At 29.3% G+C, this 23,308-nt stretch overlaps 3 protein-coding genes across 3 annotated transcripts in view; 1 reads left to right on the top strand and 2 right to left on the bottom strand.

Moving 5' to 3' along the window:
• LOC125871041 (piezo-type mechanosensitive ion channel homolog) overlaps positions 1-23,308 on the top strand; it is a 320,324-nt gene that overhangs the window by 268,202 nt on the left and 28,814 nt on the right. The gene's annotated exons all lie outside the window — the stretch shown is intronic.
• LOC125871079 (RING-H2 finger protein ATL2-like) lies at positions 4,811-5,811 on the bottom strand. The gene has a single exon (XM_049551670.1). It carries the CDS (start codon positions 5,692-5,694, stop codon positions 5,056-5,058), a length of 639 nt encoding a protein of 212 aa, XP_049407627.1. The 5' UTR covers positions 5,695-5,811; the 3' UTR covers positions 4,811-5,055.
• Positions 11,407-18,000, bottom strand: LOC125871075 (uncharacterized). Its single transcript, XM_049551665.1, has 3 exons — positions 17,465-18,000; positions 14,075-14,319; positions 11,407-11,806 (listed from the first exon to the last, which is right to left on the bottom strand). The coding sequence occupies exons 1-3, from the start codon at positions 17,927-17,929 to the stop codon at positions 11,560-11,562; spliced, it is 957 nt and encodes a 318-aa protein (XP_049407622.1). The 5' UTR covers positions 17,930-18,000; the 3' UTR covers positions 11,407-11,559.

Genomic DNA, 23,308 nt, shown 5'->3' with positions numbered 1-23,308 from the left:
AGTTTGTTTCAAATAATTTATCATGGCTCAAATATTACTATTGCTACAACAAATTTCAACACATGACTTAAAGTTAATAATTAGCTACAAAATCTTTTTATAGAAAAAAATATGTGGCTATATCATTTAATTATTGCCACATCTTTTTATTACTTGAAGCAAAAAAAAAAAAAAAATATTTAGCTACAACATTTTGTTTCAAATAAGTTATCATGACTTAAAGGTTACTATTATTATAAAAAATTTTAACCCGCGGCAAAAATTAATAATCAGCTACAAAATTTTACTATAGAAAAGATCTATGGCTATATCATTTAACAATTGTCACAATTCTTTATAACTTGTAGCAAAATATTTTATTTTGCTACAATATTTTGTTTCAAATAATTTATTGTGGCTAAAAGGTTACTATTGCTACAATAACTTTTATTGCGTAGCAAAAACATATGATCAACTACAAACTTTTACCGTAGCAATAAAATTGTAGTCATTTAGGTAATTATTGCCACAATTATTAATAATTATAGCTAAAATGAAGAATTAGCTTCGTCAATTTGATTTTTATGGCTGAGAAATTTTACGAATTTATAGCTAGCTATGAAATTCGAAATATTGTGGCTATTACTAAGTAACAATTACGATTTTTGAATTCATAGCTTAAATTTTGTAGCTATAGATATATTTTGTTGTAGTGTACGAATATGAACTATGATAAGAACATGGACTTTAATTATGACTTTTTAAGAGGTACTACTTAATATGAGTGGGGGTATGGGACTTCACTTATGCATTGCACAAGTAAACTTTAAGAGGGGTTATGGTGAGGTTCTCTTATTTTATGAAGACTTATGGATTATGTATGTAAGATATGTATGGATGTTAAGGTTGACTTTACTTGTCACAAGTTATGAACATGAATAACTCCTTACTTATGTATATTGGTTGTGGATGATCTATGTATGTAGTTGGTAGACTAATTGTGATACTTAGCATTTTGATGGGGTTATGGGATCTTACCTTCACATTGCATTAGTATGGCTTTGGGTTGCTTATATGTTGGTTTGACTTATGTTTCTTCATAAATGTGCATAATGGCTTTTAAACTTGATAAAGACATGGTTTCAACTAAATATCCCTTGTATGCATGTTTTAAGGATTTTTGTGCATGGCTTCCATACTTAGTACATTATTTGTGCTAACCCATATTCTCTACATTTCCGATCGTTGAGACGTACTTCTTCTTTCCAGTGAAGCTTGGGTTGACTATTCCTAGGCTTGGTGAGCCATCAAGATTCGAGGACAAGACATTATCCGATCCATTTTAGCTTCCATTGTACTTTCTATGTTTGAGACTTTATTGATGTAAAGGGCATTTGACCCTATTTGTATTCTCTATTGTACTAGATGGTGATTGAGACAAGGCCTAGACTCTTATTTTCGTTTATAAAAAGAAGTTGACTTTGATTGTAAAAGTTTTAAATTTTCCGCATCATTTCTATGACTTTATGTTATGATTATGCTAAGGGCTTGTATGAGACCCCTTCGGGGTCAAGTACGCCATGTTACGTCTAGGGATACCCCTGGGTCGTGACATTATAATAATATTTTAAAGCACTTTGTTGTTCATACAATTTTATAGTATATAATAATATTTCAAAACAACTAAATTTTTTTCATAGATTTTGTTTATAATATAGTATACTAAAAAAACAAAACATAAAGACGTTAATTTTATGTAATTAAAAAACATAAAGGAGTATAATATTTATACTAGTTAGGAGTAATTGAGTTATAATAGGTTGGTCATTTATTTGCAATACAATTGGTTGGATTGTGTTATAGAAAATTTTATTTACTAATATTAAAAAAATGTATAGTTTAATTCAAAATTCTAAAACATTATCTAATATATCAAATACCTAGATAACCCCTTTAAACTTGACACACTTTTTAAAGATAGATACTCAAACTTAATTAGTGATCAATAGACACTTGAACTTGACACAAGTGTGTCTAATATTTAGCACACTAGTCACTACGATCGTTGCTAAATGCTAAACCCAAGCAAATCAACCATGGTGTACCTGGCTTACATTATTGTNTCTTTTGTTAGATCATTGGGAATAATTCATGAAACTACTCCTCCTTACTCTCCTTCATCTAATGGAGTGACGGAAAGGAAAAATAGAACTTTGGTTGAATTGACTAATGCCATGCTTATTGAGTCACATGCACCTTTAAATTTTTGGGGTGAAGCTATTTTAACTGTTTGTTATGTGTTGAATCGTGTGCCTCATAAAAAGTCTAAATTGACACCTTTTGAATTGTGGAAAGGTTACAAGCCAAGTTTGGGATATCTAAGAGTTTGGGGTTGTCTAGCCTTTGTGAGGCTAATGGATCGTTGAGACGTACTTCTTCTTTCAAGTGAAGCTTGGGTTGACTATTCCTAGGCTTGGTGAGTCATCAAGATTCGAGGACAAGACATTATCCGATCCATTTTAACTTCCATTGTACTTTCTATGTTTGAGACTTTATTGATGTAAAGGGCATTTGACCCTATTTGTATTCTCTATTGTACTAGATGGTGATTGAGACAAGGTCTAGACTCTTATTTTCGTTTATAAAAAGAAGTTGACTTTGATTGTAAAAGTTTTAAATTTTCCACATCATTTCTATGACTTTATGTTATGATTTTGCTAAGGGCTTGTATGAGACCCCTTCGGGGTCAAGTACGCCATGTTACGTCTAGGATACCCCTGGGTCGTGACATTATAATAATATTTTAAAGCACTTTGTTGTTCATACAATTTTATAGTATATAATAATATTTCAAAACAACTAAATTTTTTTCATAGATTTTGTTTATAATATAGTATACTAAAAAAACAAAACATAAAGACGTTAATTTTACGTAATTAAAAAACATAAAGGAGTATAATATTTATACTAGTTAGGAGTAATTGAGTTATAATAGGTTGGTCATTTATTTGCAATACAATTGGTTGGATTGTGTTATAGAAAATTTTATTTACTAATATTAAAAAAATGTATAGTTTAATTCAAAATTCTAAAACATTATCTAATATATCAAATACCTAGATAACCCCTTTAAACTTGACACACTTTTTAAAGATAGATACTCAAACTTAATTAGTGACCAAATAGACACTTGAATTTGACACAAGTGCGTCTAATATTTAGCACACTAGTCACTACGATCGTTGCTAAATGCTAAACCCAAGCAAATCAACCATGGTGTACCTGGCTTACATTATTGTAATTACAAGATCCTTTGCTACTTTCTCCTTCCATTTTCTTTTACTACAACCAAAAAAAAACAAAGGATTTGAAAGACATGAGTAAATTTGGATCACAAGTAATTAATTTGTGTTGTAGATTAAGAATATAATGGAAGCTGAAATTATGGAGGGAAAATGTTAATAGAACATACACATAATGATGATATGTTGTAAAACTTTTTTTGTAACACAATAATTTATGTCAATACTCATTAATCAATACATGGAGGGAATGGTTTAGTTTTGGAGGAAAAGCTTAAGCGACGAAGCTACACTAAGTCGCGCCTAAATGTATGACAAGGGCATTGTAGTCTTTTAACTCTATTTCGATTTTTGGACTGGAATAATTTCTTTTGTTTTAAATAAGGACGACAAGTATCTTAAGACGGATGGGATAAAATAATATACTCACTCTATTTCTATTTATATGTCGTCCTTACTAAAAATAGATATTCTTTAATATTTGTTGATTCACAAAATTAATGTATAAATGAAATAATTCTTCCTATTTTACCCTTAGGAGTTATTAACTTTGAAAGTATGTATTTGACCAACATAAAAAATGAAGTAAATGATTCATAATCATCGGTCAAATTAATTAATCAAAATAAATTAATTCGTGTTCATTTATTGAAAAATTGACTTCAAGAAAACACTAAATAAGGATATAATAGTAAACTTACCTATTTTTTTAAGGAGCATGAAACCTAAAATAGTGACAACTAAATAAGAATGGAGAGAGAAGATAGGGAAACTTACATAAATATACTATATTAAGAAAATATTTACCACTTATAGCAATAACATTTTTTTTTTCACTTGATCACTTTTAATACAATTTTAATTTATATTACAGAGAATAATTTATAGAACACATATAATACAAGTTATATTGATGTATACTTCATTATCACTCATTTTAATACACTTATAATACAATGTGTTAATTTCTTACCAAACAAACAAAATATATTTTAAAACAGTTATAATACATATATACTGCATACATAATTCATTTTTAATACATATTGCAGATTTATCATAATATTACTTTAAATAGTAATAAATAAAAAATATCGCTAAAATCAGTAATTATTTATTAAAAAGTACTCATTCAAATATTTTTTCCTAGATAAGAATAGTGTATCCACACCCCTTTCTACAAATTAAAGTAACTTGATATACCACTAATCGCCAAAAATGATTCACCCAATATACATGAAAATAACATATTTTTATGCCAACTTGTTCTCCTTTTGGTTTGGATCTTATTACTCACTCCGTCCAATAATAGTTGTCTACTATATTATTTTGAAATTTTTAAAAAATACTTATCTACTTTATGAAATCAATGAATAATTTTACATTTAGTTCCTAATTTACCCTTATCATTAATTTTAGTTATTTCATTATTTTATTTATTATACTCAAAGGGTGATATAATAAAATTATCATTCTATTTTTATTTATAATTTCTTAATAAGCATATAAAGTCAATAATAAACAAATATTATTGGATGGAGGAAATATTTCGTGTTACCTTTTGATCTTCAATTGTAAATAGCATCGAAGAGTATTAAACAATTGTTCAAACAATCACTCAATTAATAAAAATTATACACTAAAGTCACATAACTATATATTGAGGTGATATTTTAACAATGGAATTGGAATGCAATAAAAACACCATCAACAAAAAGGAAATTAGAGCGATTTTCATGCCCAATTTTCATTAGTTGAGTGACCATATAAGTAATCAACTCGCAGCAATAACAATCATCCCAATAGATTTTCTTCCATCGTCAAACTGCGACGATTCACAGTTCTGTACTTCTTCGATTACAGATTCATCCACCATTATAACAACTTCATCTTCTCCATCTAATTCACTTTCCGTTACTTTAATCGGTTTCACCAATGGCGTAATTGGGGCTCTGCAAATCGGGCAGTTACAATGAGACTGAAACCACATATCAATACATTCACAGTGAAAACAATGATTACATTTGGGCAAAACCCGACCCGTTTCTCCATTTTCAAATTCCGCCAAGCACACAGGGCATTCGATTGGAGGATTGTAAAATTCCGCGTCGTAAACGAAAACAGGGAGTGATTTTAGCAGCGAAGGGTCAAGCCCTCGAGAAGAAGAAGAAGCTGCAATTGGTGAAGCCGGAATCTGGTGGCGGTAGCGACGGCGTCTGTCGTGGTGGTGGCGGGCACGGCGGAGGAGGAATCGGTTAGCGTAAAGGTGGAAGAAGACAATGAGAAAACAGACGAAAAAGAAAAGGAGAACAGAGGTAAGCATGAGCTTACCGCTGAATGCGTAGTGCGGAGTATTATCATCGCAACAAGATACAAGAGCAGTAGTAGATGACGAGTACTCATCGTCGTCCATGGAAGAAAAGAAGAAGAAGGTGCAGTGCAAATGGTTATGCTAAAAAACATAAAAGAGGAAGTTTCCTCACTTGTTGTCGCGGTATAGTATATATGCTATAGCCGGAGAGGGACTTTGAGCGGCTCGTTTGTTTGTTCGTAGATTTTAAAGTTGAAATTTAAAATATTAAATTTTTGAGTAAAGTCTTAAAAATTCAATAAGATTTTATAATCTGTAAAAAAAAAAAAAATTGCATTAGTGATATTGAAATTTTGAGAGTAAAAATGAGATTTTCTTCTCTAATTAACTTCATATGTATAATCAATTTATGCATTTCTGATGGCCCGTTTGGTAAAGTGTATTAGTAAAAATAATGAATGTATTAGGAGTAGTAGTCTTTTGTTTGATATATTTTTTCACGATAATATGTGTATCTAATGTTTGCATTAGTTATACATTTTATTGTGTATTGAAGAGTGTATTATTAATATCCTGAATTTTTATGTATTAATAATGCAAAGAGATTTAATACATGCATTAACATTGTTAAAGATCTAATTACCCTCAAAAGCATTTTTACATCTTTTTCACTACAATTAAGAAGGATATGTTTGTAAATAAACATTTTTATATCATGCATATTATTTTGAATATACCAAATCAAACAATCCATAAGAAATAATCTATGCATAACTAATGTGAAAACCTTACTAATACATTTTATTAAACGTTATTTTTATATGCTTTACCAAACGATATTAAGTTTCTCTCTATTTTTTTCTTATAACATGGAGTAAGGGGCAGAAGGAATATTATGTAAAATGTCACTTTATAGGTTATATATTTATTTAGATAGATAAAAGTTGTTGGATGAGAATTATCTATATTTAATTTGAAGCAAAATGCAGTGTTAATGGACAAGTGCACTTTGGCACTTGTCTTCAACTTGCTCAAGTCATTCCTCCACATGCAAGTAAAACGCCAAACTTTAGTTATTTCCAAGATCCTTCCTAAAATATTTAACTATAAACTAGAAGAAGTTCATAAGAGATTCCCCAAACAACACAAAATTTAAATAGACTAAAGTAGAAAAGAAATATATCCACTCTGAATAATTATGATTTTGCTTTTTTCCCCTTGTGCAAATATGCTCTGCAGCATCTGGACAAGAATATCAGTAAAGGGTTGGTAAGCGTTTCTCGAATAGATTCTTTTTATTTTTTCATATACAGAAGAATGATAAGCGTATATAATAAAATAGAGTGAAAGAATCCACTCCAAAATCAAGGAGATAGGAGTACTAACTAACAATTGAGTTTAAGATTTGGCTCTTTGTTTTCTATGTCAAGTAAATTTAGGGTGTGTAGACACTTAAATTGATTGAATCATAAAGATTTAATTATTTATATAGAAGAAGAATTGAAAAAGGAGCGGATAGTTTATATGTCAGTGAAAGCCTCTTTTGTAAAGTAAAATGTAAGTTGGTTATATATATCAATGAATTATATGACACCTTATTTAAAAGCTAAAACTTTTAAAGAAAGTACTTTTTAATTTACTTTGGTATACTTTCAACATGCCACTCTAATATCATTTAAATTGTGTTACCACATCATATAAAACCTTATCAACGATATGCCTAAAGTCCAATGATTCAACAGATCAATAATTGAGAGTGGCTGAAAATGTACATCTTTATTTACTTAATAATTGTATCTTTAATATAAACTTGTCTCTTTTATCATTTTTATCTCAAGGGACAACAAAGAGATTGTGATGCCTTGAAGAACAAAATGGACATCGCAGAGTGTTTATAACAACATGATTTAGGTCCATCTTTGAAATAAACTATGATGTCACATATCATTAAATAACCGATTTTCTTGGTGAGGATTCATATAGTCAATTTCAATTTATTTGGAACAGAAGCATAATAATTATTGTCATTTTTTACCTCGTGCTAAAACCACACGCATTCTCTCGCGTACACGAAAATTCTCATTGAAATACTCATCATATACTTAAAATTATACGTGATATATATTTTATCATTCCTCCTGATCTATTTATGTATATCAAAATCCAAAACAGCAGGCAACAACTTCTAGTTTCCAAGCTGGTCCTGTATCTCCCTTCAAAATCAATGTTTACTTGCTTCTATCTAGGTAAACTAGTAAAGAAAGTCCGGGCGCTGCTCGGGCCCAACATTAATAAAGTTATATTGTTACTCTCTCTGTCCCATATTAGAAGAGAATCTTACTAAAAAAAAATTTTTATATTATTTGAGCACTTATTAAATTAGGATAAAATTAATTAATTCTTTTCCATTTTACCCCTACAATTAATATGACCATTCCTATATTGTATGTGTATTTTTTGTAACTCATTTCAATGTGCATTGATATAAACAAAGGGCAAAATGGTGAAGTCTTCCAATGTATTAATGATTTCTTAATCACCGTGTAAAGTTAGAAGTGCCCATCTAATATGGGACGGAGAGAGTATAGTTTATGTATTGTTATAAAATTAGTAAAGATTGTTATAATATATTTTCTTCATAAGTGAGCTAATATAAAAACTTATTTGTCATTTGTCTTTTTAATTTCAATTTGAAATAGCAAATAAATGTAGCGATAAGATTGAGGGTAGAAATGAAACATATCTTTCTAAATTTAAGTAAAAATAAACAGAGTAGAAGTAACATTAGGGTTATCGATAGGACGATTCATTCGGTTATTTTTAAAAAAATTATATCATTCAATTTTTCGGCTATTTTATAATGTATAACCAAAATTAAAATTTTAAAATCATCCCAATCCTAATTTATGTGACACAAGCAGTACAAAAATTAGTCTTTTTTTTGTTGTCTTGTAGATATTTTAAGTTATTATTTATTGTAAATTATAGTACTTTTTATTAAAGTTTTTAATAACATATGTTACTTTTTATGTTTGAGAGTTAAACCAACTTTTTTTTATATGTCTTTTAATTTTATATGTGTTTTGTCCTTTTCCATTTTCAAAAACTAATACTCTCTCCATTTCATTTTATATGTCATTTCTTTTTATAAATATATTGGTTATTCCCTCTTCTTATGTCATATATTATGAAATTTGAGAAGTTATTGAAATTTTTATATGATTCTAAAAATATTTTAAATTGTTAGCTATTGTGATTTGTAGTACCTTTTTTTTACAGAATTTTGAAAATAATATTTATTACTCTCTTTGTTCTAATTTACGTGGCACATGCAAAATTTCAAATATTAACCATTTTTTATATGTCTCTTTACTATATTAAGTTGTTAATTATTGTATTTTATAGTACATTTTGAACTTAATTTTTAAAGAATATATGTTATTTTCCATGTCCCAATTTATGTGGCATTAATTGATAGATTTGTTGGAGTCGAGAGAATTTTTTTGTTAATTATTGTAATTTATAGTTTCTTTTTCGTCAATTTCAAACAATACATGTTTATCATATAATCCATTTTATGTGGTACCAATAGAATTGAGAGAGTCAATTAAATTTTTTATATAGCTTTTAAATATTCAAGCTATTAATTATTGTAATGTATAGTATTACTTATATTATTTTTGAATATAAATGTTACCTTTTTTATCCTAATCTATATGGCATTGATAGAATTGAAAGTGTCAAATAATTGTTAATTATTGTAATATGATATGTAGTACTTTTTATGTAGTTTTTACTATTTTTAAGCATACTAAGTATAGTATTACTTATATTATTTTTAAATATATTTAAATCTACTACTTATATATATATTTTTTAGTAGATTAGTGTGAATGTGAGGGTATTTTTAAATACCCAAAATACCCTCACATTCACGCTTATATTCAACCCTCTCCTTTTTTTTGGTGCCACGTGTCGAAAGAGAAGAGTGAATTTATTCACTCTTCTTATATAGTAATAAATTGAGCACAGGGGCGGCTCTATGTTTTGTAAAATAAGGCTTATGCCTTAGGCCCCTAAATTTTGGGGCCCCAAATTTTTATTAAGAATAAATTATGTGTTAAATTTTTATAGAAAAAATGAATTATTTAAGATAAAAAGTATAATATTTTAAAAAATATATTATTTCACCCACTTTAACATTTTTTGTACTTTGTTAAATAAGAATTAATAGTGAAAAGTGTTGAACAAAGTGTATTACAAATTCTTTTTTATTTGTTTTAAAATTTTAGTTTCAAGCATTACAACAAGCATATTAAAATGGGGTATACCAAGTCATCAACTTCTTGAGATTCTATGATTCTACTCTTATCTTTATTTAATATTTGTCAACTTATTACTTATAGAATTATGTTAACAATTCATATAATAATTGCCTCACTGAAAGGAGGTATTTCAATGTTGAGCTGATAAAATCTTACCTAAAACTAATAGCTGAAAAAAACAATATTAAATTTCATCTAAATAGTGTTAGAAAAATAAAATTTGAATAAATACGTATATGTAATTTGTTTATATTTTAGGCCTTGAATTGAAATTTCACTTTAGGCCCCCGATTATGTTGAGCCGCCCCTGATTATTTGAGCATGACATAATTTAGAATAGAGTGTCCCAATACACACTAAGCTCATGCTATGAATGGTGTTCAGAAAAGGAAGGACGCCAAAGATATGTATGATAAATTGTAGGCAATGAAATACCTAAGATATGTATGATAAATTGTAGGCAATGAAATCAAAAAGGAAGGACACCAAAGTAGCATTACAAGGAAGAAAGTAACAAGTTGCACTCACTGAAGCAACGTAGGAAAGGAAAGCCATCATACAAGAAATACAGAATCAAGAAAACCACAATCCTAGCGTCTGACTAGGATGAAGTAAATCAAAAAGACAGACAATCAATAAAATCAGTCAAGTTTCAAGATTACAAGAAGATCTTCAAGAGAAGGAAGAGTATCAAGATTATAAGAAGATCTCCACGAAAAGGAAGGAATGGGTTTGCTCATGCACATATCTGATATGGACATGAATCAATCAACCGAAATCAAGGATTCAATCGAGATCCTTGATTTGAAATACCCTTGGGTTATTCCTTAAAAGAGCAGTCCTCAACACTATATAAACTTACTCATAGTCGCAGTTGTGAAGTACTCACTTCACTTGAACTTGTACTGGTGTCTTCTATTGTCTTTCATAAAACCTTTGTATTCTCGTGAGTATACAATTGAAAAAGAAAAGAGAAAGAAAGATCTGAGTGTGGGTTATACAAGTAGAGGTTGTGTCAAAGAAGAAGATCTGATTTACACATCAGACAGTTCTTTCAGTCGAAATACATTGTACTGCCCAAGTTCTCAACAAGCTCTTAAGAAACCCTTGAAACCCAAGGAGACTGGAAGTAGGCACCACACCGATGTTCCGAACCAATATAAAACTCTCTGAGTCTTTTACTTACTGCATTTACTCTAACCTTATAATGTGATACTAACTTGCAAGTGAGTCGACTAACCCATACAGGAAGTCGACTAAAGAATTTTTAATTCACCCCCCCCCCCCCCTCTTGACTTTCACAGACCACAAGGAACTTTTATACGCAGTCTTATATACCCTGCATTTCTACAAGATGGTTATTTCCAGCTTCAACCTGTAATCTCCTAGTCACATGACGACAATTTTACCAGTTACGCCAAGATTTTCCCTTATTTCCAATTATCTTACTTATAGTGAAGCATGTTAAAGCTGAAGAACTTGTAAACAGAGTGGCAAATACATATCCATTCATCAATCAAATTTCAAAATTCAGGCACATAAATCTGTTTAGGCATCTTATTTTGTCACAAACTTCAACAAGTACATCTCAAATTATGCCAAAAACTCCAATAATTAATAGTAGATACTACCAATTGGTTGGTTAAAACTTCTGAATAAAATCATAAATGTGGGCATTTATTTCATCAGGCTTTTCTTGGTTGATGAAGTGAGCTGCTCCCTCCATTACAACAACTTCCTCCAAACTTGGAACTTCTTTCTTGAAACCACCATTGTGTATATACTCCTTGATTCCAGGAATATGATATGTCAGGTCTAGGTCACCTACCACAAACTTAGTTGGGACTTGAATTTTGCATCCACTAAATGGTGCTGTGAGCTCCCAGTTTCTGCATATATAGTATCGAGATCAGGTTAATTTGAAGTTGAAATTTTATTCGAATATGTAATTTGGAATTCTTACATTGTATTTTGTTCTCATAAACATGAAAATATCACAATTTATGAAAACTATCAAAACGTTTCCGACTCCTATACAAACTTTACCAAATGAGCAAATTATAGTTCATAAAGAAGGTATTAAAATATCACAAGGTACGGTACCGCTTTAATAAAACACAAATGTCCATGTTCCTTTGATAAATAAATATTGTGATTACATGTTGTTACAAACTTTCAAATACACATAATTTATCAAAGATTCATTAGTCCAAAAATTCAACAATATAGTAATTAACTAGCTATTATTTACTATAATCATTTCACATGGTATAAACAATTTATTAACGTACATAATGAGTTTAAGTAAAAGTTCAATATAATGGGTTCTTTTTCAACAAATAAAAACTTATAGATCAAGTTTTACATTTTAAAAAATAATAATTGAAAACACAACTTAAAATTTGAATTTCTACTTTTTAGAGAATTTAGGCTTTCATGATTTGAAGTTGAACTTCTATTCATATTTACGGCATCTCCAACCCATCCTCTATTTTACTCTCCAAATATAGAGTTTTCTATTTTTTCAGACAACCAACTTCAACCTAATTCTCTATTTTACTCTTTAAAAAAAAAAAAATTTCTATCTCCTCAATATTATATTATTATTTTTATTTCATAATATAAATCATTTCTTATTTTTGCAAATAATCGTTCTATAATCTTTATGTAATACAAAATTTTATTTTTTTCAAATTCTTCATTTAATATAAAATTATATTTTAATCTACATAACATAAATTACAATAAATATTATACATAATACATATTAACGAACAATTCAAATAAAAGTGAAAACATCATAAATATTGTATCATTGTAAAAATTATTTTAAATTTTACATATATACTCAACTTTCAAGACTGTTGCGTTACTCTCATAAATGTTCTATTAATGTATTACGGAGTTCAAAATGAGCAATTTTTGTCCTTATTTTTTTTAGGTATAGCTAAAAATTGTTTAAATTAACAATTTCATCTTATATTCAATTATTTTGTACTAATTTACTTCCCCTATTCCATTTTGAACTATAACATCAAATATTTTCATGCTCATTAAAAAATGTAGTTTAATAATTTATCACTATAACATAAAAGTAGATTGTTTGAATTATCATGCAAATTTTGTGCATACTTCATAACAAAAAATAATTATAATTAAATTACATATTTAAAATGACAAAAAAAATTAAAAATTAAATTAGAAAAATTGTTAATTCGAGATGGAAATAATATACTTATCAATAATATGTTTTAGATTACTTAGAAAATAATTACAAATATTAGAGACTTAATTAATAATCTTATATAATATAAATAATATTAAAATAAATTTAAATTATATATTTAAAGTGACAATTTTTTTAAAAATAAAATAGAAAAATTATTAATTTTGGTAGAAGTAGTAACTTGTTAATAAAATATTTTTAGATGTTATATTAAATTAGAAAATAATAATAAATGATAAAGACTTAACTAGTAATATAACATAAATAATATTAAAATAATCAAAAAATAAAATAGAGAGGTGAATAGTTGAAGAACTACTATTCATCTCTCTATAATTGAAAAATAGAGAGTGAAATAGAGAGTGCTTGTAGAACTCATTTTCTATTTTACTTCCCAAATATAGAAAATAAAAGATAAAATAAAAATGGATTGAAGACGATCTAGTAAACAAACATTTATCCAACAAATTTTAATTGCTCAATTGATCAACTATTAGTAAACACAAGCACAAGAGTAAGTAATTATGAGCACCAGAAATTCCTGAACTCTCAAGTTGATCATAGAACAGTCAAATAACACCACAAAGACTAAAAAACATTTTAGTAAATATTACTTCCTCCGTTTTAAAAAGAATGATCTAGTTTTAATCTTGTGGTTCTAAATTAAAGTTATGTCAAATGTACCAAAATACCCTTTAATCTTGTGGCCTTAAACATGTCACGTGGAAAATTAAAGTTAAAGTGTTGCCAAAAATGGAAAAGGTCATTCTTTTTTAAACAGACTAAAAAGGAAACTAGATCATTCTTTTTTAAACAAAGGGAATACTTATCTTTAGTTTAAAGCTACAAGTCTATAACATTTTTAAATTTCGTGTCAAATCGAAAATCAGACAGACAAATTAAAATGGAGAAAGAGAGGGAGTACACATACTTGTCCATATTTCTATAGTAGTTCAATCCTCCAGTAAAGCCTGTTTTGTTTAATTTCTCAACATAATAATTGACATCTTCTTGTGTTAGCCAAGAAGGTAATGTTGCTGGTAACTGAGCAAAGGCCTGATGAAAGCCAATCTCTTTGGGAATGCAAGGTGGACGTGTATCACGTGAAGTAAGAAATCCTATCATCAGTTTTGCAGTATCAATTGAAGCAAACTCCTCTTCCACTTCCCCAGGTTTCTAAATAATAGCATACTATTAGTAAATCACAAAAATACGTACATTCGTTAATTTCGAAAAAATTATGCATATCTATCTTGAGAAATTGACAGAAATAAGGATATAATTAGCAGTGCACCTATGAAAAGTATAGGAGTATTATTGTATTGCTGGTACAAGCTAGAGAATCCACTTGTGAGACTTGGTTTTGAATCCAGCTAGAGTTTTATTTCATTATTTTTATTTTAAGTTTATCTTAGAGCTCATATTTGAGCTAAGTTAATATTGGTGCATCCAAAGTCTTCAAATTCTGAGTTCGTCTCTGTATTTACTTAATATATATTTCAAAGACATTAACTCAATATAAATAAATTGAGGGTACAAATAGGGATAAAAAATTATATCTTTTTAATTTGTCGAAAAAATAAGTAAAAATAGAAATTTAATTAGAAAATGTTTGATAAGAAAAAAATGAATGGAGGGATTAAGTTAGAACTTTAGAATGACATTAAACCGTTTGCTCTCTTCACTTGGAGGAAATAAAGTGGGCACAAACTTGAAAGTGAGAGCTCATAAAAATGACCAAACAAAGAATTTATTTTCTTTGGGGGTGTTCGGTACGAATGAAAATATTTACTTGAAAAATGTTCTTTTAAGAAAATAAGTGAGTTTGTTATTTATTTTTTTATGTTTGATATGTAAGTAAAAATATTATCCTAAAAGTATTAATATATAGCTAATTTCGACAAATACTATGGGAGTAAGGGTGGGGATGGGGCTATGAGGGTGGGTGAAGATGAGGTGTGTGGGAGCATGGAAAAAAATGTTATCATGTGAAATGTCGCTTGTGAAACTTACTTTCTCTATTTTTATGAGGAAAGTCAGAGGTTTTCTCTACTTTTATAAGAAAAGTCAAATGTAGATCCAGAATTCGAAGTTTGTGGGTTTTCATTCATCGACCAATTCATGTACCAAGGGCATCTCCAATCTTATCCTCTCTTTTACTTTTCAAATATAGAGTTCTCTATTTTTTCAGACAACCAACTCCAACCTAAGTCTCTATTTTACTCTCTAAAAAAGAATCTTCTTATCTCTCCTTAATATTATATTATTATTTCTCTCTTAAATCATTTCTTTCTTTTTTACAAATAATCACCCTATATAATTTTCATGTAATATAAAATTTATTCTTTTCAAATTCTTTATATAATATAGATTTATATTTTATTTTAAATTTCTAAAGAACAACTACAAATAATTGTAAAAAGCAATCACAATTTCAACTTCCCCAGATCATACATTAATTTTTTTCGAATATTGTTAAATTTGGAAAGGACCTACCTGATTATTAAATTATCATTATTATTGTGATTTTAAAAATTATTATGTTATGTATTGTATTGTTATCTTGTATTAAATTATTTTGTATTGTATTGTATTTTTAAATTTTTATTTTTATTTTATCATTTAAATTTTGTGCATTCTTCATAGTGAAAATTCATAATAATATCAAATTATATTCACTTGAAATGACGAAAATTGAAAAAAAAATATTTGAAATATTATTAATTCGGGATGAAAGTAGTATATATTAAATAATATATTTTTTTAAAATGTTATATTACATTTAAAAAGAATTATGAATATATTAGAAATTTAATTAATATCCTTATATAAAAAAAATAATATATTAATTACAAAATAATAAAAATAATAATATAATATTCAAAAAGTGAAACAGAGAGTTTGAATAGTAATTCTTCGAATCTGGAGAACTTACTATTCAACTCTCTGTTATTGGATAGTAGAGGATAAAATAGATAATATTTGGAAGGGAAAAAGGATAAATATATCCCCGAACTATAGTAAATGGTATACAGATATTCTCCGTCATACTATTGGGACATTGATGCTCCTGCCGTCTAAAAACTAGAGCATATATGCCCTTCACTCTAACGGAAGACTAAATAGGGACACGTGGCGTAATCTTATCCGTCGATATTTAATCAGCGGATAAGATTATAACACGTGTATGTCCGTTAGTATAAAGTGTATATATGCTCTAGTTTTTGGACGGCAGGGGCACCAATGTCTCAAAAATATGACGAAAGATATCTGCATACCATTTACGATAATTCAAAAATATATTTGTCATTTTTCCCTATTTGAAAAGGACATTTTCTAGTTTAATCTCCGAATATAAAAAATGATTAATAAAACAGAGTGGGGTTGGAATGACCGAGGAGGGCAATAGTGATTAAAAGGTCATCATTGCTATTGGACAAACAACACACTTTGTTGATGAGTTTTAAGATCATATTTCTTATATATTTATTAAAAAAATTAGACCTCCTCCGTATCCTTGTCCACTTTATAAAATTAATAGATAATTTTATATTTATTTTTAAATTTATCCTTGCCATTAATTAGAGTACTCTTTTATTTAAAATTTCTTAAAATGTGTGTAAAGTTATTAGTAGACAAATATTATTAGCAAAGAGAGCAATAAATATATAGAATCCTGCAAAAGTTAGTGGGTTCCTGGAACCTCCATCAATCAGTGTAAATCCATCTTATTTTTTAAAAATTGATAAACATTTTCAAAAAGTTTTCCACGAAAAATGACATTCCCAAGTACTTATGTTATCTAGCAAAATTTGCAGAACTGATAGAGATGGAGACTGGGGTTCTCAGGGGGTTGGGTGAGTCATAAGTGAGAGAAGACAATAAGTTTTTAAAATGTCATTAAAACAACTTAATTTTCATATTTTCATTAGAAAAGTTATTTACTCATTTTTAAGAAATTTATTTTTTCAAAAAAAATATTTTTTTAACAGTGCGATCCATCAAACTTAAAAAACACTTTCCTTCCTACCATCCACACCGTACGGCTCAATCCGAAACAAGTTTGGATCGGCTCAAAGAATACTGATAAAATTCTACTTCCAACTTGAAACCAGCTATCAAAATCTCACACAGGCTGAATCTACGTTATTTTCATCCATATACCCAAAAAAAATTAAATGAAAAGAGAACTATTCCGGAGTTTTTTTTAAAAAAAAATGAATGAATATTAGATGTAACTCAACCTCGAAAATTAATATTAGATGTAACTCAACCTCGAAAATTAGCTCGTGAGACGAGAACTATGCAGGTTCTGAAATACCTGAAATCTGCACATGTAATAGTCATCACCAAGCAATTCCCTCAAGCAATCAATCGGTTTTCGCAACGGATTTCTGGGCCGTAACTCACAACTCAGATTCACCAAAGCTTTAATTCGATCAGGACGAAACAAACAGAAAAACCAAGCAATTAGAGCACCCCAATCATGTCCAACTAAGAACACTTTTTCTAGATCTAGAATATCTAACAGAGCAATCAAGTCACCAACAATATGGAATGCAGTATAGCTACTGATTTCCGATGGAACTTCAGTGTCTCCGTAACCACGAAGATCAGGTGCAATAGCTCTGTAACCTTTGTTAGAAAAGTACAACAATTGATGGCGCCATGAGTACCATAAATCAGGGAAGCCATGTAGAAATAGAACTGCTGGACCTTCGCCAATTTCTGCTACGTGCATTTTGATTCCATTAACGGTGACATTTTTGTGCTGTATTTTCTCCATTTTCCTCTGTTTTTTTCACTTTCCCCTGTTTGTTGATTGCTAAAGCTATTATTGATCTCTTTTATTTTTATATCGTCAACTTGTTATTATTCTGTCCGTTCGATTTCTTGTTTAGTTTGTCAAGATAACTTATCTCACCATTTATATCACAGTGATAATGATGCGATAAGTTGTCTCGTATACATAATGGGATAAGTTAGCCTAGAATAACTAATACCAGGATAATTAATTTTGGGATAACATGTTCCCAACCAAACGACCCCTTGGAGTTATGCTGATTATGTCACAATACTAGTGCGGAAAGCATTTCCACAACTCATCTTTACCACTAAGCGGTCAATCAATTTTGTTATTGATTCACAAGTTATATATATAATTTTCTAATATAACTAGAGAGTTTACGAAAAAAACTATCGGATTTGTCAAAACCTAAAAATTCACACATAGTTCCACCCTTATTTATCTCAACTTACAATAAAATCTCACAAAATTAATACTCGGTTAATTAATAGACTCATTAAGATAATATTTTCCTCCGGTCCTGACTTGGGTCAATGAAAAAATGCATTCATTTCGATAAGATAATATAAGAAGACACCTATATAAATATATGGTCCCATTAATATTCTAAATTAATAATTCTTTAAAAATACAAATATATCTAAGATAAATTGGGGAAATATTATTATATTGTTTTATGTTTTTTCTTAAAATTTAAATATAGTTGAAGCTCATCTCCAACTTTTCTTACTGTATCCAAAAGTTTTGATGTTATCTTTTTTAATTGCACCATAAAATTATGATGAGTTCCAGTTGCGATAAGTGTTTCCTTTCGCGTAACGGGCTCCAAAAGTATTTTATCATCTTCAACTTTATCATCGTTATTGTTTTTTTCAATGGCATCCACAATTTCTTCTAAAGCCTTGTACTTATAAATATGTATCATTTTCACCTATCCAACAGGTTATTAATGTCACGATCCGAGTCTACACCCTGGACGTGGCCGGCACTCAAGAACCATTCATGGTCCCCAAGCGAACCCTCATCCTGGCTGACTACAAGCGAAAGACTAACTTAAGCATGCAAAAACATAAATCTGAATAAAATTCAATAAACTCAACTTTTCAAAACATTAACTCAAATGAACAACTTAGAATAAAAATAATATATTCAACTCGCCATAAAATAGGCACTTAAGTCTTTAAAACATTTAATAAAATAAATGAATAATACAGATTTCTCAACTATATTGGCTATCTATGAAGCCTCTAACTGATAAAGATGGAAGTCAGGACAAGACCCACGACATCCTAACTAAACTGAAAAATAAATGAAATCCTCCGAAAACAAAGAGGCTCACCATAGCTAACTCGAACTTCCGGATGTATCAACGAAACTCCAATTGATGATCCTGAATACATGTGTCTGCATCATGAGAAGATGCAGGCCAAATGGCTCAGTAAGTGGAATGTACGAGCATGTAAGAGGAATTCTAAAGCATAAACATAAGCTTAAACTTTAATAAAAAGGAAACATACTTACCTCTTCTCAAACTTACTCAACTCAAGGAACACTCAAACTACTCAAATTTACTCAACTCAGAAGTACTCAAAGATAAGATACTCAACTCATAGATAAGATACTCAACTAAAAGATATGGTATTCGACTCTGGGTACTCAACTCTGGATACTCAACTCAATATAATTGAACTCATTTCAATATAAAACAATTTAAAACAAGTGCAATATAAAGAAACAAATTGTTTAAAAGCATGTTGTCAACTCTGTGTGTATGCAATGATACAACATAACTCTGAAATGTATGTAAAAATACAAATAACTGTGTATATAAGGATACAATAACTTCTGTGGTAGTTTCTCTAACCGACAACCACCACTATAAGCCTAAGTGGTGATACAGCGTCTTGCCCACGCTGTCAGAATTGTCCTATACTTTGTCGTCATATAGAACGTTTAACTTAGTTGATCCACTAGTCTATGCTAAAAGCATCTTAAGGATTCATCTAAAAAGTATGATCATTTACTACCCATGATGACTACATGGTTTATGAAGACTTAAGTTAATATGAACTCGCATTTCCATATTGGTGCTCAATACTACTCCCAAAATATACTTTAGCTCATATGTTTTTAAAACAACTTTTTTCTTTAGTTTGAGATAATTACTCAAAGCTTAGCCCAAAGGCTATCTTAGAATCATGTTCCTTTTTCTTGCTCAAATATGTAAAAAACATTTATAAACTCTTAGGGAATACTTAGTTCCCTTATAACTTTTGAGAAATGAACTCAACTCTTTACTCTTTGCTTAACTTGAAACTTTCAGTCTTAAAACGAAGTTAAAACGTTTATAAAAGACTTTACTCTTACTCTTTACTTAACTACAAAGCTTAAGTCTTAAAACAAAGTTAAAACATTTGTAAAAGACTCCTTAAAATATAGTTCATGCTGAATTAGGGACGTGAATGACTCAATGCAAGGTTTTCAATAACCATAGATAGAACTCAATATTTGAAACTTAAAAACTTCAATGATACTACTCATTTAAAGAATGTTCAACTCAAAGGGTTCATGCGGAATTATAAGCATGAACTTCTTAACTCAAGAACTCAAAGATACTTCTCAAAAGGGCTTAGGAACTCAGCACTTAAAGGCTTGAAACTTGAAGATACCACTTCTCTGAAATATGCTCAACTTACGAAGTTCATGCGGAATTATGGGCATGAAACAACTCGACTCAATGGTCTACATAACGACATGGACTCATGTATACGACTCTTCTCATTCTCTTACTTACTTTCTCAGAACTTAGTTCAAATCTATAGTTAATCTCAAAGGATTTACAATTGAACTCAAAAGCTTACTTGAACTTTACTCTCAACTTTCTCTTGAATGTGAATTATGAATTCAAAAGTTTTGGTTCATGATATGAAGGATCTCATGATGACAAAATAGATTCATGAATACATTCTTATCATCCTCATACTCACTTGCTCGAGTCTTGAAACAAGTTACTAGTAATTGTAGAAGACTCATCAAAAACTCTACGAGACCTTACCAAAGGTTTGAAAGAACACCCAAACTTGACTCTCAACTCTACCTTAAATTTGATTTATAAATTCAAGGTTATGATCATGTTAGGAATGATTTTTGGTGTTTAAAAATAGCTTAGAGTAGTTAGAATCGAAAAGGAGTGAAGATGCACTTTAAACGAACTCAAACGGGGTAACCGACGACAAACTAGAAGGGGCAGCGACCCTGGCGCTATGGGTGGCGCGGGGCGCCAACCCCTATACTTCAGAGGTAGGTTTGGGTGCTCTTCCCCAACACAGAAAATTCAGCAAGTTTATTTTCTCGTTTTCTCACCCTATTTCGCCTAGAATCGAATGGTTTCTTCCCTAATCACTTAGAATTGATTTCTTAACATAAGTACACTCTAATATACTCAATACATCTCTTAAAACACTCACTTTGATCTCAAGAAATCATCCAAAATCTAACACAACAAGATTTAGAATGAACTTCAAGAACACCTATCAAGAACTCTAATCTTTCAACTTCAAGAATGAAATTTGCGTTGAAAATAACATGTTTGGCGTGTGGGTGAACAAACGCAACACTATGGAAGCTTACATACCTCTTAGGGCTTAATCCCATGGCGAAAATCCGCAACAATACGTAAGAATCTCGACAAACGATTGATCCTCTCCTCTTTTCTCCTTTTTTCTCTTCTTTTCTCTTCTTGAACCCTCAACTAAAACCCTAGGCTAATTTTAGGATATGAAAACTGAACCTAATAGGATTAGACCCTTAAAATATTACTAAAAATGAATTAAATCTTATTCGGTAAGGAAAAGACCAAAATACCCCTTACTATTTCCAGTTAACTTTCCTTAACTGGACAGCCTAACTTCAAAAGGTCATATCTCACTTGTCTGACCTTGAAACTCAGCAAACTCGGTGGCGTTGGAAAGATAATTCAAAGGTATTTTCTACGGTATCTGGTAGCACACCTAACTCATCCTGAGCTAGTAGTTATGGTCGTTTGAAGTCAACCCAAAACTCATACTTAAGCATAACTTGCAAAATTTTAGATTTTGCTATTTCCAATTTAATTCTTTTTGGAACTCAAGGTGCTACATCTAGTGACCTTAACACTTGAAAAATTTTTAATGTCTTGGCAAAATCTCACGCACTACGATGAATGGTTCGAGTCTTAGTTCGAAAAAATTTCTGAGGTGTTACAATTAACATGGTAACTGAGATTATTAATCATGACCTCAAGTTCATAAATGACGTTTTCACAAGTGGATTCATTCAAATTCTATGAGATCCCATCTTTGATTTGAATTTTGTAGTGTCAAAACACTCTTTAAATTAATAAATACTAATTTATTGATTAAATAATACCTCTACAAAATAATACTATTTTATGATCTCACCTATATTAATTTAATGAGATTTTACTGTACATGACACATTTTTTAAAAATTAATCTCAAAAGGAATGACAGTTTTCTATAGTCATTATTCTCTCCATTCTAAAAATAATAATAACATAGTTTGACTTGATATAAAATTTATAAAAAATAAAGAAATTTTTTTCTTATGATCCTAAATTAGAAAAATATCAAATGTACCAAAATATTTTTAATTTGATATATATATATATATATATATTAGTTTTTACTTCAATTCACATCAATTTATTCTTTTTACTTCTTTAGCTTTGGTTTGCTACAATTAATTTCATGAAATAACTTTCATTTCGCATTGCAAATGTCATAGGCAGGGCGGCTCTATGCGTTGATTTTTAAGGCATATGCATTAGGCCTAATTTTAGTGGACAGCTGTCGACCATTTAAATTCGTATATTAAGAGATAATTTATTTTCTTGTTATAATACAAATAATGAAGTAAATAATTTTAAAATTAACTAATATTTTAAATTATATATAGAAAAAATGATTCTACATTTCATTTTAAAATTATAATCATTTGTCATATCAAACAACTCCTAAGGTTAGGTCTACGAGGCTAGTGGGCCAAAAAATGTTGAGCTAAAAAGCCTCGTTCCTAAAAAAAATAGGCTTCCATGTTATTTGACTATTTACCGTTAACCTCCAAATAGTCATAACATGTGATTTTGATTTTTTTTTATTAAATTATTTTATAGGCTAGAAATTGACAAATTGTTAGGATACTATTAATAGACGCAAGGAGAAATTGAATTGCTATTGAACCAAGAACATAGCAAACGAAGAGGCTCAATACTTTCAAACTAATCATTTTGATTTTTATATATATTTTTAAATATGTAACTTATAATTTTTATTTTATGTGATATAATTAATTCTTCAAG

The sequence above is a fragment of the Solanum stenotomum genome, chromosome 7, assembly GCF_019186545.1.
Source record: "Solanum stenotomum isolate F172 chromosome 7, ASM1918654v1, whole genome shotgun sequence".
Taxonomy (NCBI): Eukaryota; Viridiplantae; Streptophyta; class Magnoliopsida; order Solanales; family Solanaceae; genus Solanum; species Solanum stenotomum.
Note: the sequence above shows the minus strand (reverse complement) of the source record. Positions and strands in the feature narration are given on the sequence as shown.

What these genes read in the sequence shown, in the direction of transcription:
- LOC125871079 (XM_049551670.1), bottom strand. Translation starts at nt 5,694, where the DNA reads ATGGACGACGATGAGTACTCGTCATCTACTACTGCTCTTGTATCTTGT.
- LOC125871075 (XM_049551665.1), bottom strand. Translation starts at nt 17,929, where the DNA reads ATGGAGAAAATACAGCACAAAAATGTCACCGTTAATGGAATCAAAATG. An exon ending in ATTACATGTGCAGATTTCAG is followed by an intron (nt 14,320 to 17,464) that starts GTATTTCAGAAC and finishes GCTATTATTTAG; the next exon opens with AAACCTGGGGAAGTGGAAGA. An exon ending in TACTATAGAAATATGGACAA is followed by an intron (nt 11,807 to 14,074) that starts GTATGTGTACTC and finishes CTATATATGCAG; the next exon opens with AAACTGGGAGCTCACAGCAC.